The sequence below is a fragment of the Elaeis guineensis genome, chromosome 2 (genome assembly GCF_000442705.2).
Source record: "Elaeis guineensis isolate ETL-2024a chromosome 2, EG11, whole genome shotgun sequence".
NCBI classification, from domain to species: Eukaryota; Viridiplantae; Streptophyta; class Magnoliopsida; order Arecales; family Arecaceae; genus Elaeis; species Elaeis guineensis.
This window is the reverse complement of record NC_025994.2, coordinates 113,678,400-113,692,687: the sequence shown is the minus strand read 5'-3', so window position 1 is coordinate 113,692,687 and position 14,288 is coordinate 113,678,400. Positions and strand designations below refer to the sequence as shown.

The window sequence follows — 14,288 nt, the reverse complement described above, 5'->3', positions numbered from 1 at the left end:
TCTAATTCTTTGATACATATTTTAATATTAAATATTAAAAATAGATTAGAACTATCAATTTTCAAATTTTTTTATTTAATGATTAAAATAAAAATTTGAGTTGTTTGTTAACTCTTATCATTAAATGAACAAAACAACAAAAATAAAAATCATTCATTTTGATTGTTATTCTAGTCACAAATCAAATATTTTTAAAAATATAATCATTTCAATCTATTTTAATTCTGATTGTGAATCAAACACTCCTCTGTTGTGCCTGCAGCAGGTGCCACAAAATATTTCCTAAGATGATGTACAAGCTACTGGGAAAATTTACTCCACCATGTGCTTGCCTACAGATGGGCCCGTAATAGCTGATGAAAAGTTGAAAACCTGTAAGCTGAAGCTGTTGGTACCCATGAATAAATCTTCACCAGTGACCACCCACATTTTTAATAATTATATTTATTATTCTGATAATTTTATAATGCAAAAAGGTAAAAAAAGAGAGAGAAGGTAGACGCCAAAATAGGTAAAAAAAGGGCAAGAAATCCAAGTAGTTACAAACATAATATGGATCTGTCACGCTAATATTGACCCTGTGACCCACCAGCTGCAGGATAGTTATAATTATTCAATAATTGTAGCCGGGCGTGCTCTTTTCAGATATTGTCCAGTCCATGTTGTTATGGAAAACGTAATACCAAGTTAAATCTACATTAGACTGCTGCTAGATAAGATTAGGGGGCCCCAAACAGATTTTTTTTAATAAAAAAAAAATCATATGAACTTGATCTGCAATATGCATAGCATTTCACATCATTCATAATATCAAACGAACAAGGCTAATATTATGCAGCTGCCACAGGTGTGTACCAGCCATGGTGGATCTCCACAGCTTTCTTCCTCCTAGCAAGCCTGGACTTCCTATGAGCCCCCGTGTTCCGGTGCAGCGTGCCTACCTTCACTGCCTTGTCAATTACTGAATATGCCTCTGCAATTAGTTTCTCAATTGGAAGAATTTCTTCAGCTTGGGCATCAGATTTCTTTTTCACCACGTCTAGAGCTTCAAAAACCTAAAGCAGAAGCAAAACTCTCAGGGATCTCTACTCGAAAAAGTTAACCCGGGTAAGCCAAAATGAATTGTTTCACAACAAATGCATACCAATGACTTTCACCATGCCAACCATGTTTGGATTAACCTCCCGACCACCAAAGACACACAAAAAGGAGATGAAAAAGAAGAGGATAGCATATATACCACCACAGGCAAGTGTTTTGCCCCTTTTTTTTTTAATTGTGTGTGTGTGTGTGTGTAATCACTTATTTTCCTAGGCAAAATTACTGTTTCTCCAAGATTATTCCATTTTATACCTTCAACTATCTCTACTGGTAATCTAGAGACAAGGTGAGATAAGCTCACCTTGCCAAAGCTTCCCATGGTGCAATCAACTTTATTTCATAAAAGGCACAAAGTCATGAAGCATCAAAAGTTTAGAAAATTCCTAATTTGTCCTATCCTACATATTCTTTTAAAGGACACAAAATTATAAGTGTCAAACACGGAGCAGCAAGATTGAACAAGTATCCTAAATTCAAATTAGGGGCAATGATCGGAAAAAAAATGGGGAAATCTAAAATGTGAATACACATTTCCATGTTGCATAAGCTTAAAGATGAAGATCTAAAGGATCCCTCAGATATACATTATCAAAGTGTTTGGCTTATATAGGGATGTTTTTAGTTTTGCATAAAGCCTTATTGGACGCTTAGATTTAACAATTTACAAGTTACTCCAGTATCAAAAGCTATTCCTAAGTTACAACAGAAAGTTGAATATTGAAATTGCAAAATGAAAATTCCAATATCTGTAACATTTCCAGATCAAAGGTTGGTTGAATAGAATAGATGTAGGCATGTTCCTAGAAGCTATTTCCACAACTTGAGAGAGAGAGAGAGAGAGAGAGAGAGAGAGAGAGAGAGAGAGAGAGAGTTAAGGTAGCAAAATAAATGGTTTTCACCATTATTCCATTTATAAACCCTTCTTCTCGCCAAATTATGCCCTTGATAAAATTTTCTTTTGTGGTGTTGGTAGTACAAATACTTTTACAACAACTAGGAATGAAGATTAAACTCATGCATACAATACTTTGTTGCATAAGATGGAATATTGCATCAACATGATTGCTAGAGAATCTACATGAGGTGATATAAGAACAGACCAAATACATACAGAGAAACTTGGTGGATCAGTAAGATCAAAATGGCGATAGAGAGTGACAACGCTTACAAGGAGTGGTGATAAAAAAATGCCAAAGTACAAGGAACAATGAAATTAGGGAGCTGGTAGGTGATAGTTGCAGAGTATGTTTTTGATGAACAATGAATAGAAAAAATAGACCGAGAAAAACCATGTGTACCATAATTCAATCTGGTTAACCAACTTACTTTCAAAAGTAAACAAACAGGTGATGGCTTATAAATGATGGAATGCTAGCTATGGCATGTAATGCAACAATTAAAGTTAGGTTGTTATGGTTACATACCTTACCCGTTGAAATCTTGAAGCTGAGGAGCAACAAAGACATCAAAAAAATTGACCTATGCTAGTATACCAAAAATCCACCAACTACTTCAGTGGCGGAGCCTGACACCAAATATTGAGAGGACAAAATAATAATTTATTAATAATTTTTAAATAAAATATTTTATAATGAATAATAAAATAAATAAATATATATATCCAAAAATATTACAAAAATATTAATAAATATTTAATTTTATGTATAGACAAAGATAAGTAAAAAATATTATTTTATGTTATTTGCAAAATGATTTTGTTTGTGTAAAATCTCAATAATTTCTTTCACATTAAAAGTTGAAGAATAAATAAAAGATTAAAATAATTAATAAACAACTATTTTTTTCTTTAAAAAATTTATTATTTTTAATAAAAAATTAATATATAAATTAATTATATGATTTTTTTTTAAAATTAATGGATTTATAATGCGTGTAAGACTAAAATATTGGGAGGGCCACCATATATATATAAATATATAAATATTAAATTTTTTACGCTCCGCCACTGAACTACTTTGAGAATTGAACTTAGCACCATTCTTTGTGGTTATAGGAAAGAAAGATGGCACAAAATTTAAGGGCCAATAAAAATAAAAAAAAATCAAGAAAAAGAAAGCTTTTCAAGGTTAGCCAGCACATTAGACGAGGTAGTAAGAAGAAAAATATAGATATAGACATTTTAGACTTGAAAAAAAGAAGAGGGGTGCTAAGGAAAACATCCAATCGTTCATATACCAAATAGCAAGGAGCAAAGCAATACTCGTAGTCTATCCAAATTTTTGTTAAAGAAATGGATATACATACAAGATTAGATGCAGTTAATAGACAATGTTAGCCCCGACTTACAGGAATTTTCAGTGCTATAGTTTCATATCTTCAAACTTCCAGTCGCTAAATTTTGTTTTTTTTCCCTTTCAGTATTCTATATAAACTTCATTTTTACTCCTTATAAGTTCATGAAAAGCCTTTGCCTTTTGATTTGGGGTTTAGCAAATTACGATAAGTATCAACAAGTGATAAAATGATGCTTAGTTTCATGTTCCTGATCGTATCTTGAATTTATGGCCAATTATTACCCCCCCACAAAAAAAAGTAGGAGCCATTTTGGCTTATTTTAGTCAATCATACCATTTGAACAAAAGAAGCAGGGAAAAATAAAAATTTTAACCTAAAATCCGAGGTCCAGCAAGTTCTAAGCTAAACAGACCAAGAGAAAAGGAAACCAGAAATGAGAAATTTAGGAGAAAAAGCCATCAATTGGAGGGGTTACTTTACCTTCTTCATCCGGGTCTTGATTTCGGACTTGCGAGCTTTATTGTAAATCCTACGTTTCTCGGCCTGGCGAGCCCTCTTGGCAGCCGAGTCAGCCTTCTTCTTGGGAGCCGCCTCGCACACGACAGACCTCCGAGAAGATGTGGGTCTCTCCACCGCCGTCAAGGCATTAGTCCCTTGAAATCCATGCGACCAGAGCTCAAAAGAGTTAGCTTTATTTAATCTTCGAGAAGATTAAGTAGATAAAAAAAAAGAAAAGAAAAAGAAAAAGAAAAGATTGGTGGTGGTTTGGGAATACCCACCTCTGGGGAATGCGATAAGGGAGAGATTCGAACCGAAGGCAACAGATTTGATGGCCGGGGAGCGGAAAGGGAGGCCGTTGCTGGTTCCGGTGGAGTGGGCGCGAAGAGAAAAGGGTTTTGTGCTGCAAGGAAGAGCGAGGCAGGAAGCAACTGCGGCCATGGCGGCTTCGTCTCCGAGCTCCCAAGTCTATCGCTTTATCCCCAGCGCCGGACGACAGAAGCGGACAAAGCAGAGTCACTTAAAGAGGCCGTATTTGGAGGACATCAATTGTGCTCTGATCGGCCAATCACAGCCATCCGTCCGATGGATGTATGGACGATCTTTGGATGAAGATTCAGTTTTAGATGCATCAGATCGATGGGCTTTGTGAGTCGTGTTTAGCACAGATGACGGATGTATGATGCCCCCGCCACATTACTCCCGTGCGACTCTCAGGACTCGTTTGATCGACGAAAAGCGGAGGAAGGGAGAGGTGCTTTCTGAAAAAAGATGAATTTTTTTTTTTGTTTGAAATTATATAAAAAATATTCATATTATATTAATATAATATTTAATATATTAGTATTATATTAACATAATAAATTATTATATTCTAATATTATATTATAATATATTGATGTTATATTTATATTAATATAAATATAATATTAAAATTTATATAAAATTTATAAATAAAAATATATGATTTTATATCTATCAAAGATATAATAAGTATTTTACATAATTTTTTTTTAAAATTTAGATACCCATCCAAATATAAATTATTTTATAATAAATTATTTTTTTATAATTAATTAAATATATCAAAATTTTATTTTTAAAAAATAATTTTATAAAAAATTATTTATTTATTTATTTATTTTTTTTATTTTTTTTACGAACTAGACGAGTCCTTGGAGTCCTCCGCCACTGCGGAGGTCATGGGATCAAAAAATGGTGGTTGAAACGGGTGCTTACAAATATTAAGAGCTGCAGGATGGAGTCTGACACCGGCGCCACTGCTAATAGCACTGAGATGTGCATCATTTGGAGGAATAGATAAAAATTATGGTTGATGTAACCAGCAAAAAGGGGGATAAATCCTTCGTGGGCTCGATGTCCAAATATTGGATTCTTTGGAACCGCAGATTTGCGGGTACAACCACGGAGATTAGGAATAGAGTTGATATATATTTTGCAGAGCTTTCTAAGATTGTAACTGACGGTACTCTTCCAGGAGAAAGCAAGATTATTACATCACATTAACCTCAAGCCATAAAATCATGGGGCCATCAGGAAAAAGAACGCCATCACAGGCCACGACTTGAAAAATCCCATAACTCACTCCAATTAAAATTTTGACCGCAGTAACACCTACCAATCAACCAGACCGAGCCTTCCCCAGATTTCCCCTGTAGGCTTCATCACAAGATTCTTCTTGTCGTGCTTTTTATATATTCAAAATAAACAAGCAAATCCTCCCCATCCAAAGGTTCCTATTTTTAAAATTTGAGGTTTAGACAACCAACAAAAGAACTGGCAATGGTTGCTGCAAATGACTTTGAATTGAGGATTTCAAAGCACTGGTGGGGTGCACCTGATGGGTTGGGACATGATCTATCATCCAATCAGCGATGCGGCTGAAGAGTCTGTGGAGTGGCTAGATATGATTCGTGAAATGTTGGTGAAGTGTGATGATGATGGCGGGATATGATTCGTGGGCTGTTGGTGTAGACATTCATGTAAGTCGGAGTTGTTCATTTATATAGAGGAGATCTATGGCCATGTCCTTGAGGTTTTGGCTCAGATGGCCTACCTTCATTAGTGTAGAGGTTGGGGAGTCTTTGTGAATCTGTGACTTGTTGGTATAGATGGCAGGGGATAGGATGTGGATGGGATTTCATGGCTTTTTGGCACCCCTCTGGCAGAAAAAATATTTTCTATAGCGGTTTCTTTGGCAGTAGTGACGTTGGGAGTTGGAGTTCTTGTTGTAGGTCAAGGATAAGAGCGGCATATCTCTATGAGATATCCCAGGAGGAGCCAACTAGACACTCGGATGGTGTGTGGGTCAGAAGATTTGGATCCATCCAAGGATGAGATTGTTTCTGCGAAAGGTAGCTTGGGATGCCTCCTTGTCAAAGTTGTCTTGAGGGGCAGATGGGTTGACCTTCCACTTATTTATCTATGATGCCAGTTGGAGAAGACAGTAGGGTATGCATTATTTTGTGCCTTAGAGCGAAGCAGATACGATAGATTGTAGGATTTACTCTAGATGGTGGCCTTCCTTGGTTTTTTGAGATAGAGCATGCAGTCTGAGATATCTAGGCAGGGTGGAGTCCAAGTTATTTATATTGTCTTTCATATTTGACAGTCTCGAAATAGCTGGGTGTTCGACTTGCAGAAAGATCTGAGTAGATTTGCTCTAGAAAGCTTTAAGTTAGGTTGTAGTGTTTACTCACCTGACGTCGATTGATCTGACCACAGGGTTATCAGATATTTGGAGCCTCCCTTCACTTACATAGCATCCCAGTAGATTTTCATCACTTGAGAGCCCCTACTCTCAACCTACCTCAAAATCAATTTCGACGGTAGTATGGTCAGTAATAATGGAGCTGGGTTTGCTATTCCATGGATTGAATTTCAAACTTATCGCCATTGGTGGCGGTCACTTTTCTGAGCCCACTATCCTATGAGCAAAGCTACAGGCGGTTTAGACTGGTATTGCCTTTACGAGGTTGAATTTGGAGACCGATGCTTTTGTCATCAAGGACGACTCAGCCATAATTGTGATCTAGTTGCGAGGTCATCACAGGAAAGACCCCACACATTCACTGTTAGTTGATATTTGAAGACTTCTGAGGGGATTGCTTTTGTAAATATTCGACATATCTATAAGGAGGCAAACAGTGTGGCAGACTGGACCGTCCTCTTTGTTGCAGAACATTCTGATGATATTCTATAGATTTTTAGATCTTTTTGTAATATTTTATTTTTTAATTGTTTTGGATGTGTTCGTACTAGATTTGTATGAATATTTCATCTTAGCCAAAAAAAAAAAAAAAAAAAAAAAAAAAGCAATGGGCTGCCCATGCTAATCCATATATTAATTGAACAGATTTGATAAAAAATTTGAGAACCTTTTGTATTTCAACCGCTAAGTTTGCAATACACTCAGAACTATGTACAAATAAACAGTTATCATTTCGGACAGAACAAATCTGTGGCGAAAACGCTTGACGACAACATCGCCTAAAATTTCCAGGTTTACACTTGAGCGGAGTGTTTTACCTTCATATCATAGTAGTGATTACACTGGCAAGTGGGAGAAATATGAGGATATTTGATCATCTCCCTCGGACATCGGACACTCCTTTCTGCTGAATAAGCTTTCAGATCAGAGGTCATCCTCAGGCATTGGCACTAACAAAGAATATTTGACTTTAAGAGAGATCTTGCCACCCTCCACGCACAACTTAGCCCCCGTCACCACCCAATACCCGGGCAGGTCGTCTGGCCCCCTCTTCATTTCAGTAGTATCCACAAATCTAGACATCCGTGGCACCCTAATTGGTACCGGGGGCCCTTTTGGAAATATGGCAGAGTTCACCTCCATCTTTGGTTTAGGTTCAGGCATCTGACCTGTGCTGAAACGTGAGCTGATCAAAGCTGAGATGGAGCCTGATTTCCGAGTGATGCTAGTGGGTCCATCCCACTCCGATCGCCGTATCTTCATGGAAGCGATATTGGAGAAGCCAAGCCTGAGAAATAGCACTTTCCTCATACCGATCTCTCTCACTTCCAGCCAGGCCTTGGTCACTATGAAGGCGGAATCATCGATGCTGCCAATGAACTGGACTGGAGCCGTGCAAACATGTGAGAGTAGCGTCCATTTGATGGGCTCATAGTAGGCTCGTTCGTTCGGGTAGCTGTCATCATCAGCATAGGCAGTGTCATCAGAGAGTTGCAAGATGCTGGGGAGCGCACAGAGGTGCTGGAGATGAATTGCCAGGCAATCATTCTTCTTTCCTTCCAAGTATAGCCGAATTCCTGTCACTGGATGATTTCCTGAATCAACCTGTGATAATCGGGTATATCAGGTAATTGCAGCAATGAATACACACACAGCCTCCTCAACATACAAGGACACCAACATTACAAAAATTAACAATGAATTCATCAGAAATCATGTGCTGAACATATAACTATGATATATTGAAATCCACTCGAGGCACAAGCCATTGAGTGGAAACTTCCTTTGAAAATGCTTCAGTTGCTTGGACAAATTTAGAATGACAACTCTTAAAAGGTCTCAAAATATGAAGGGATAGTGAGTTCCATTGTCTCAAGCATAATCAAATTTGTTTTTGTAATGGCGACAAGATAGACACAAATTTAGTCAGCATTTTGTCACTATGCCCAGAAAAAATAGAAGACAAAAGGAAGGAGAAAACCAAGCAGAAGTGCAAATGAGAGGGAAATTTTGAAACATCACAAGAAAAAGAGAGTACAAGTGGAAATATTCATGATAGACTTACTTTAAGAAAATGATTCTTGATTAAATTGTAATTCTAAAAAAATCTCTCTGTTAATAGACTTGGAAGACCATATAATATTACTTTTCTTCATAGATTGTCAAGTCATATTGCATGGACCAAATTTCTTCATGTCATTTCAGCAGTCCACATCTTTGCATCATTTTCTTTTCTACTACTTTGGACACTTAAAAAACACTAGTGCAGTTTCCTGAAGCAAATAGAAGCTTGAAAACTTCTTCGCATAACACGAGGTAGGCCGACTAGGCTGACAGGAGGCAAATAATTAGACATTCACTTACTGATTCTTACCACAGCTGTTTTAACATAAAGCTTGGGGCCCATAAATGTGAACTGGAGGGATGGCATGCTATGCTTCTTGCGCTGGGGACCAAGAGGGAGCTCGCCAAATGCTGGAGCCCATTGACGAGGTAATTGAAATTCTAAAAACTGACGAAGTTCCTCTAATGGTGGCTTATCTGGAAAGATTAGAATCAGAAGCTAAGTGATTTCAAAACAACAAAGATAACAACATAAAAATATTTTTCACAGACAAAAACTATTGTGTTTAGCAAATGTAAGCAATATTTCATTAAGGATTGATGGCTGCATTAAAGTACTTTAGATGCACCATCATTGAGGTGAATGAGAGGTCTGCAATTAGCTTGGCCTGTGCCCTAGGGTAAAATCCTTTATGCAGTTATTCCAAAAATGTCTAGGGCATTTATGCCCAATTCAAATTTTAGCACAGTTACATCAATGGCATATAACCACATCATAGCTACCATATGCTAGAGAGAAACTCTGGAACTTTTCCAGTTCTAGGAAGTTCAAAATAATATGGCTGTACGATATATCCAGAAGTTCATAATCCAATCTCAGACACAAATGTATTGATACATGGACGTCTGAGAAGGTGCTCCTTCAATGGAATGACATATCTGCAACAAACCTGATACAGGACATAGGGAAACTGAAAACTGAACCAACAGGGATTCACTAGTGTTGCTGTGCATGCATCAAGCTGGTTGTTTGGTAGGCAATGCCTTGTAATTGGGTTGAATATGGGACACCTAAGGCTACATTGCAAAGTTACACCAATTTGCTCTGTGGAAGTTCATGTTAATCTAACTGGGCATTTTGACTATCTGCAGAAAAATTTAGCAGGAGAGCCACCAAATACTTACAGCGAAGGTATAGATTCACTGCATGACTTAGAAATCCGCTACCTTGAACACCACCTAAAAGAGAGGTTATGGGCACAAAAGACATTGATATCACCCATGGGGACTCTGGAATAGTTGAAAGCCATTGGTTATGGCTTTGATTGGTGTTGATTCCTCCCCTTCTAACATGAATGCTTACTATATCCTGCACAAATATAAATGGACTTAAGGTGTCAACATTAAACTTCTCCAGAAAACAATCACCTCTAAACATGAATGCAGAGGCTTACATCCTTCTTTGAGTGAGATACAACAGATGGTCTAACTGACTTTAGAACTGCTAAGTTGCGCTCCTGATCAGTCAACTTGCTGTCCTGAAGGACATGAAAGAGAACAATCAAGGGGCTAAATTTCTAGCTTGATATAGCATGGTTAGAGCAATTGTTCCATCTGACAAAAAAAAAAAAGGGGGCCTAATGGGCAACATGTTATGGTCTGGGTACCTGTATTTTTTTTTTGTTCGGTAAGCCATCAGCAAACTATGTGCTAGCATATTTTGAAGTATTATAACTTAATTTGAACATTGTTAAAATGATTTTGAGGAGAAAATGTCATGTTCTAGGTTTGGGTGGCCTTATGATTATCATCAGAAATCAGAACTTCAAGCTGCAGAAATGGAACTATCCATGCAGGCAATGCAAGCTGTAATCCAATATTCCCTCTCAAATGCATGCAATTTGTCCATGAATGCTTAATGCTTGGTTCTACTTCCCTTCAGTGTGGCCTCAAGCATGAGCAGGTAGGACGGCATTACAAGGGTAGCCCCTAAAGAGACCTCATTGCATGCAGGGAAATATAGCAACATTCAGTTGTTGAATTCTGGTTGACATCGTATTTGCATGTTCAGTAAATCATAATTATTGCATTTACCTTCAGCTTTTTTGAAAATTCATCAGCTCCTAAAGCGAAGTTCCCACAGAAATCTTCAGAGAATCTTTCATCAGCTAATCTCTTTAACAAATCCTGCACCTCAGTTTGCTGAAGAACTGACTCCTGCTGCTGCTTAATACAAATGATATCTTTACCACCCATCTTCACCCCAACAATTATGTGAGTACCATATTTTTCAATAAATCTGGAAACAGATATTAAAACATTTAGGTTTCACCAATAACATGATGAAAGAGTTAACAGTCTTATCCCAGCAATGGCATTTTCTCATCATGTGGAGATCAAATTAAATAAGTGACCAATGGATGTCAAAGGAAGTAATATAACAGAGCTTAAAAAAGCCTCAGTGAAGGAAGCTCAAAAAATATTGGTGTACTTGTAAGAAATAACCAATAGTGGGGCGACCTGAATAAATCATCCATCATTAGCTTTTTCTAGGAAGACAACTCTGTTGGAAGAAACTATAAGGAAACAAAAATCTGGTCTCGCATGAAGAAAAGGTCCATGTCTTGGTTGACATGACAAAATAGTTCCATGAAACACAACAATGCATATTTCACACAAGTCCTAAATCTAGATAGAGCAATTTACCTATCATATGTGGGCATTTCTAGGTGGGTAGGATAAGAGGATTGCCAAACACCAAATGCAAGCACATAATGCATAGATTTAACCATGCATATGAATGCATGTGGCATGTTCATGTCTACATGATAAATGTTATGGCCGTATGGGCATGCACAGACATCCACATGGATGCACGCATGATTTTGGTGTGTGTCAGTACCAAATTATGCAGTAAACTATGTTCACGTGACTTTCTAATAATTGCATAATACCATATTTTAACAAGCTAAGTTCTGTTCAGTTATCACCACATTCTCAAGATTATCACTGAGTTCGTAGAGAAAACACCTATTATACATGTTAGGAAGATAAACACAGTGCAGAAGTCTATTATATCCACCATTTATGTTTTCTTTACCATAGAATATTGCATTACTATTCCATAAGTGCGTCCATAGCAGTTCTTAAACAAATGAGATTGGTTAAAACAGATTATTAAAAATTCAGAACTCAATCTATGTAGCTCTAAAGCTGAAATAGTGACATATAAGTGCATGAATAAGTTGTTCTTGGATCATGCCAGTAGTCATGCTGGAGTGAACACAAGTTTAACACAAAGCTTAAAGTAATTCATATGTGTTTCTGTGTTTAAAGCTTCTGTATGCAACTGAGCTTCCAAAAATCATGCAGTTCCTTGCTTGAACATATAAATTATGCATATACAGACAGGTTATGAATCGTGTCTTAATAAAAATGAAGATCAAATTCCCACTCAATATAAGGTAAAAAGCAAAACAAAACTCGAACACTTCCAGTGGTCTGATTGGTGGACCACCTTGTTATTCTGAAAGAAGACCAACAAGCACCAAAACTAGAGAAAGACGAGTAGTCAAGTGCTCGAACACTTTAAAGAGTCCAAGCACAGAAACCGTTCAGAGGCATTTCTTCAGATAATTTGAAGAGAACTTACTCTGCCAAAGCAGCAGGGTCCCATGAAGATGGAACATCCTGTTTAACTTGGTCATTGAGTACTATGTGGGACCTTGCAAGCTCAATGCTGTAAAGCGTTATAAACCAACCATCAAAGCAAAGGTTCTTCGTTCCAGATGCATCCTTCTGCCAGCAGCCCCGGTATTCAAACGTGGCATTAAACAGGCCTGACGGAATCTTCCCAGACAACAACATAGACTGATTAAACTGCTCTGCCATCTAACACCAAAGCAAATATTATCATCGGAAACAGCTAATCATCTCAAAAAAAAAAAAAAAAAAAAAAAAATGAAGCTCGTGAACACAGTACACTAGTCCATGGATTTACTCATGGTACTTGGTGAATTCTGTACAAGATTTAAAAAAAAAAAAAATCGAAACCTAAGATATGATCATGGAGAAACTAAGGAGTAAGCGATAAAAGAGATCAAGAACCTGGTGAAAAGAGACAACATCGGAGCGGAACCGAAGCCGCTCCCCCTTGTCGCACTTGATGGAGTGGGGGACGCCGGGAACCACGATTCCACCGGGCAACATAAGGTCGTGAGCTAGGGTTCCGTCGAGCTCGATCAGCCGCGATCCAGACGGCCCGGTCTTGCAGTAGGTGAGCCTTAGGTCAGAGGAGAGATCGTAGCCGCAGCCCACCGCCGCGACGGCCATCTCCGCCGCCGCCTGCTGCGTCATCAGTCTCAGGTCCCTCGGCCTCATTTCTCCCCCACCATCACCGATCTAGGTTCAGGGTTAGGGGTTTAAGGAGAGAGAAGAGAAGGCGGTGGTGGCCATGGAAGAGGCCTTTGGAAGCTCTCCGTGTTTTTTGTTCGCTCCATCCTTCGCCTCACGCTTTTTATCGTCGCCATCGAAGCTTCGTTTCATTTCGCTTCGAAAGCCCCTGACAGGTACCGAAATATAGATAAATATTAAATAGTCGCGTAGATTGATTTGATACTTACCGTCCGATGGATGGACTAGTCTTCAAGCGTGTGGAATTTCATAGGTCCACTTGTTGGACGGCCTAGATTGATGTGGTCGTTTCAAGTTGTGAATAAAATAACGTGTCCCGAGGGAGATATTGAAGGCAAGTTTGCCGTTACCTGTTTGGACCACGCGAGGCAAGCTGAGACGTGATGGCTACGTGGGAGAAGTCTTGCCGAGAGTAAACACGCGGGTCGCAGGACCTACTTTTTCTTTTTGAATGAGTCAAAGAAATTGTTAAGGGGCCCAAACATTGTACCTAAACCTCTCTGCTCGCAGCTATTGCACATCGTGGCGTGATTCGATTGGATCTTCACAACTACTGTGGGATTGCACCAAAGATGTCACGCCGTGTGTCATGACAGAGAATTATTTGGTACGATCGTTCGGTCGGGCAACAATCATTTTTGGTATTATATGATGGTTGGCGGAATCGTTACACCAGTTAGACGCTACGGACCTACGGTTCAGGCTCGCTGTGACATCACATATAAGAACGTGCGTCCAAAAAAATCGGTGTTATGTATGCACCGTTCCACAGGTTGGCCGGGTCCCGTAAGGCCCACGGAGCGACCACCTTTTGCACCGCTTAGAACATTGAGTCAATAATAGTGTGACCCCTCATGTTTTTTTTTTTTTGTTAAATTTTTTGGAGAACTAACTACAGATGGATAAAAGGGGTTTCCGAGCATGCTTTCACCTAGATTTTTCCAGCTCGTTCAATGCTTATAAAATTGGCCAACCAAGCAATTATATAGTCGAAGAATATCAATGGAAGAGAAAAAAATCATGATGGAGCAAAGAAGTATGATATTCCTTAGTGCATTAGGTATGGGATAACTATCTCAGAATCAAAGATGATGTGGATAGAGATAATGAGATTACTATATTTGGTTGTACTATAATGATCTTAGTAGCAATAATTTCAAATCATTCATAATTCTCAAATCACCGTCCAATCTAGTGATAAAATACTCATCTTTAAGTTCAAGTA

At 38.2% G+C, this 14,288-nt stretch overlaps 2 protein-coding genes across 3 annotated transcripts; both read right to left on the bottom strand.

The window, feature by feature from the left end:
* Window positions 1-719: 719 nt before the first annotated feature.
* LOC105042443 (small ribosomal subunit protein bS20c) lies at window positions 720-4,368 on the bottom strand. The gene is made up of 3 exons (XM_010919667.3): window positions 4,137-4,368; window positions 3,838-4,010; window positions 720-1,055 (listed from the first exon to the last, which is right to left on the bottom strand). The coding sequence occupies exons 1-3, from the start codon at window positions 4,294-4,296 to the stop codon at window positions 831-833; spliced, it is 558 nt and encodes a 185-aa protein (XP_010917969.1). The 5' UTR covers window positions 4,297-4,368; the 3' UTR covers window positions 720-830.
* Window positions 4,369-7,232: 2,864 nt separating this feature from the next.
* Window positions 7,233-13,168, bottom strand: LOC105042430 (MACPF domain-containing protein NSL1). 2 transcript variants are annotated; one of them, XM_073252821.1, is made up of 7 exons: window positions 12,758-13,168; window positions 12,303-12,529; window positions 10,745-10,949; window positions 10,105-10,188; window positions 9,836-10,019; window positions 8,961-9,127; window positions 7,233-8,191 (listed from the first exon to the last, which is right to left on the bottom strand). In XM_073252821.1, exons 1-7 carry the CDS (start codon window positions 13,028-13,030, stop codon window positions 7,511-7,513), a joined length of 1,821 nt encoding a protein of 606 aa, XP_073108922.1. In that variant the 5' UTR covers window positions 13,031-13,168; the 3' UTR covers window positions 7,233-7,510. The 2 variants fall into 2 exon arrangements, with proteins under 2 accessions (XP_073108922.1, XP_010917939.1); XM_010919637.4 differs by having other exon boundaries at window positions 12,303-12,541; window positions 12,758-13,165.
* Between the last annotated feature and the right edge of the window lie 1,120 nt (window positions 13,169-14,288).

What these genes read in the sequence shown, in the direction of transcription:
- LOC105042443 (XM_010919667.3), bottom strand. Translation starts at nt 4,296, where the DNA reads ATGGCCGCAGTTGCTTCCTGCCTCGCTCTTCCTTGCAGCACAAAACCC. An exon ending in CCTTATCGCATTCCCCAGAG is followed by an intron (nt 4,011 to 4,136) that starts GTGGGTATTCCC and finishes ATGGATTTCAAG; the next exon opens with GGACTAATGCCTTGACGGCG. An exon ending in TCAAGACCCGGATGAAGAAG is followed by an intron (nt 1,056 to 3,837) that starts GTAAAGTAACCC and finishes CTTCTGCTTTAG; the next exon opens with GTTTTTGAAGCTCTAGACGT.
- LOC105042430 (XM_010919637.4), bottom strand. Translation starts at nt 13,030, where the DNA reads ATGAGGCCGAGGGACCTGAGACTGATGACGCAGCAGGCGGCGGCGGAG. An exon ending in AATTTTCAAAAAAGCTGAAG is followed by an intron (nt 10,189 to 10,744) that starts GTAAATGCAATA and finishes CATGTCCTTCAG; the next exon opens with GACAGCAAGTTGACTGATCA. An exon ending in AGTGAATCTATACCTTCGCT is followed by an intron (nt 9,128 to 9,835) that starts GTAAGTATTTGG and finishes TAATCTTTCCAG; the next exon opens with ATAAGCCACCATTAGAGGAA.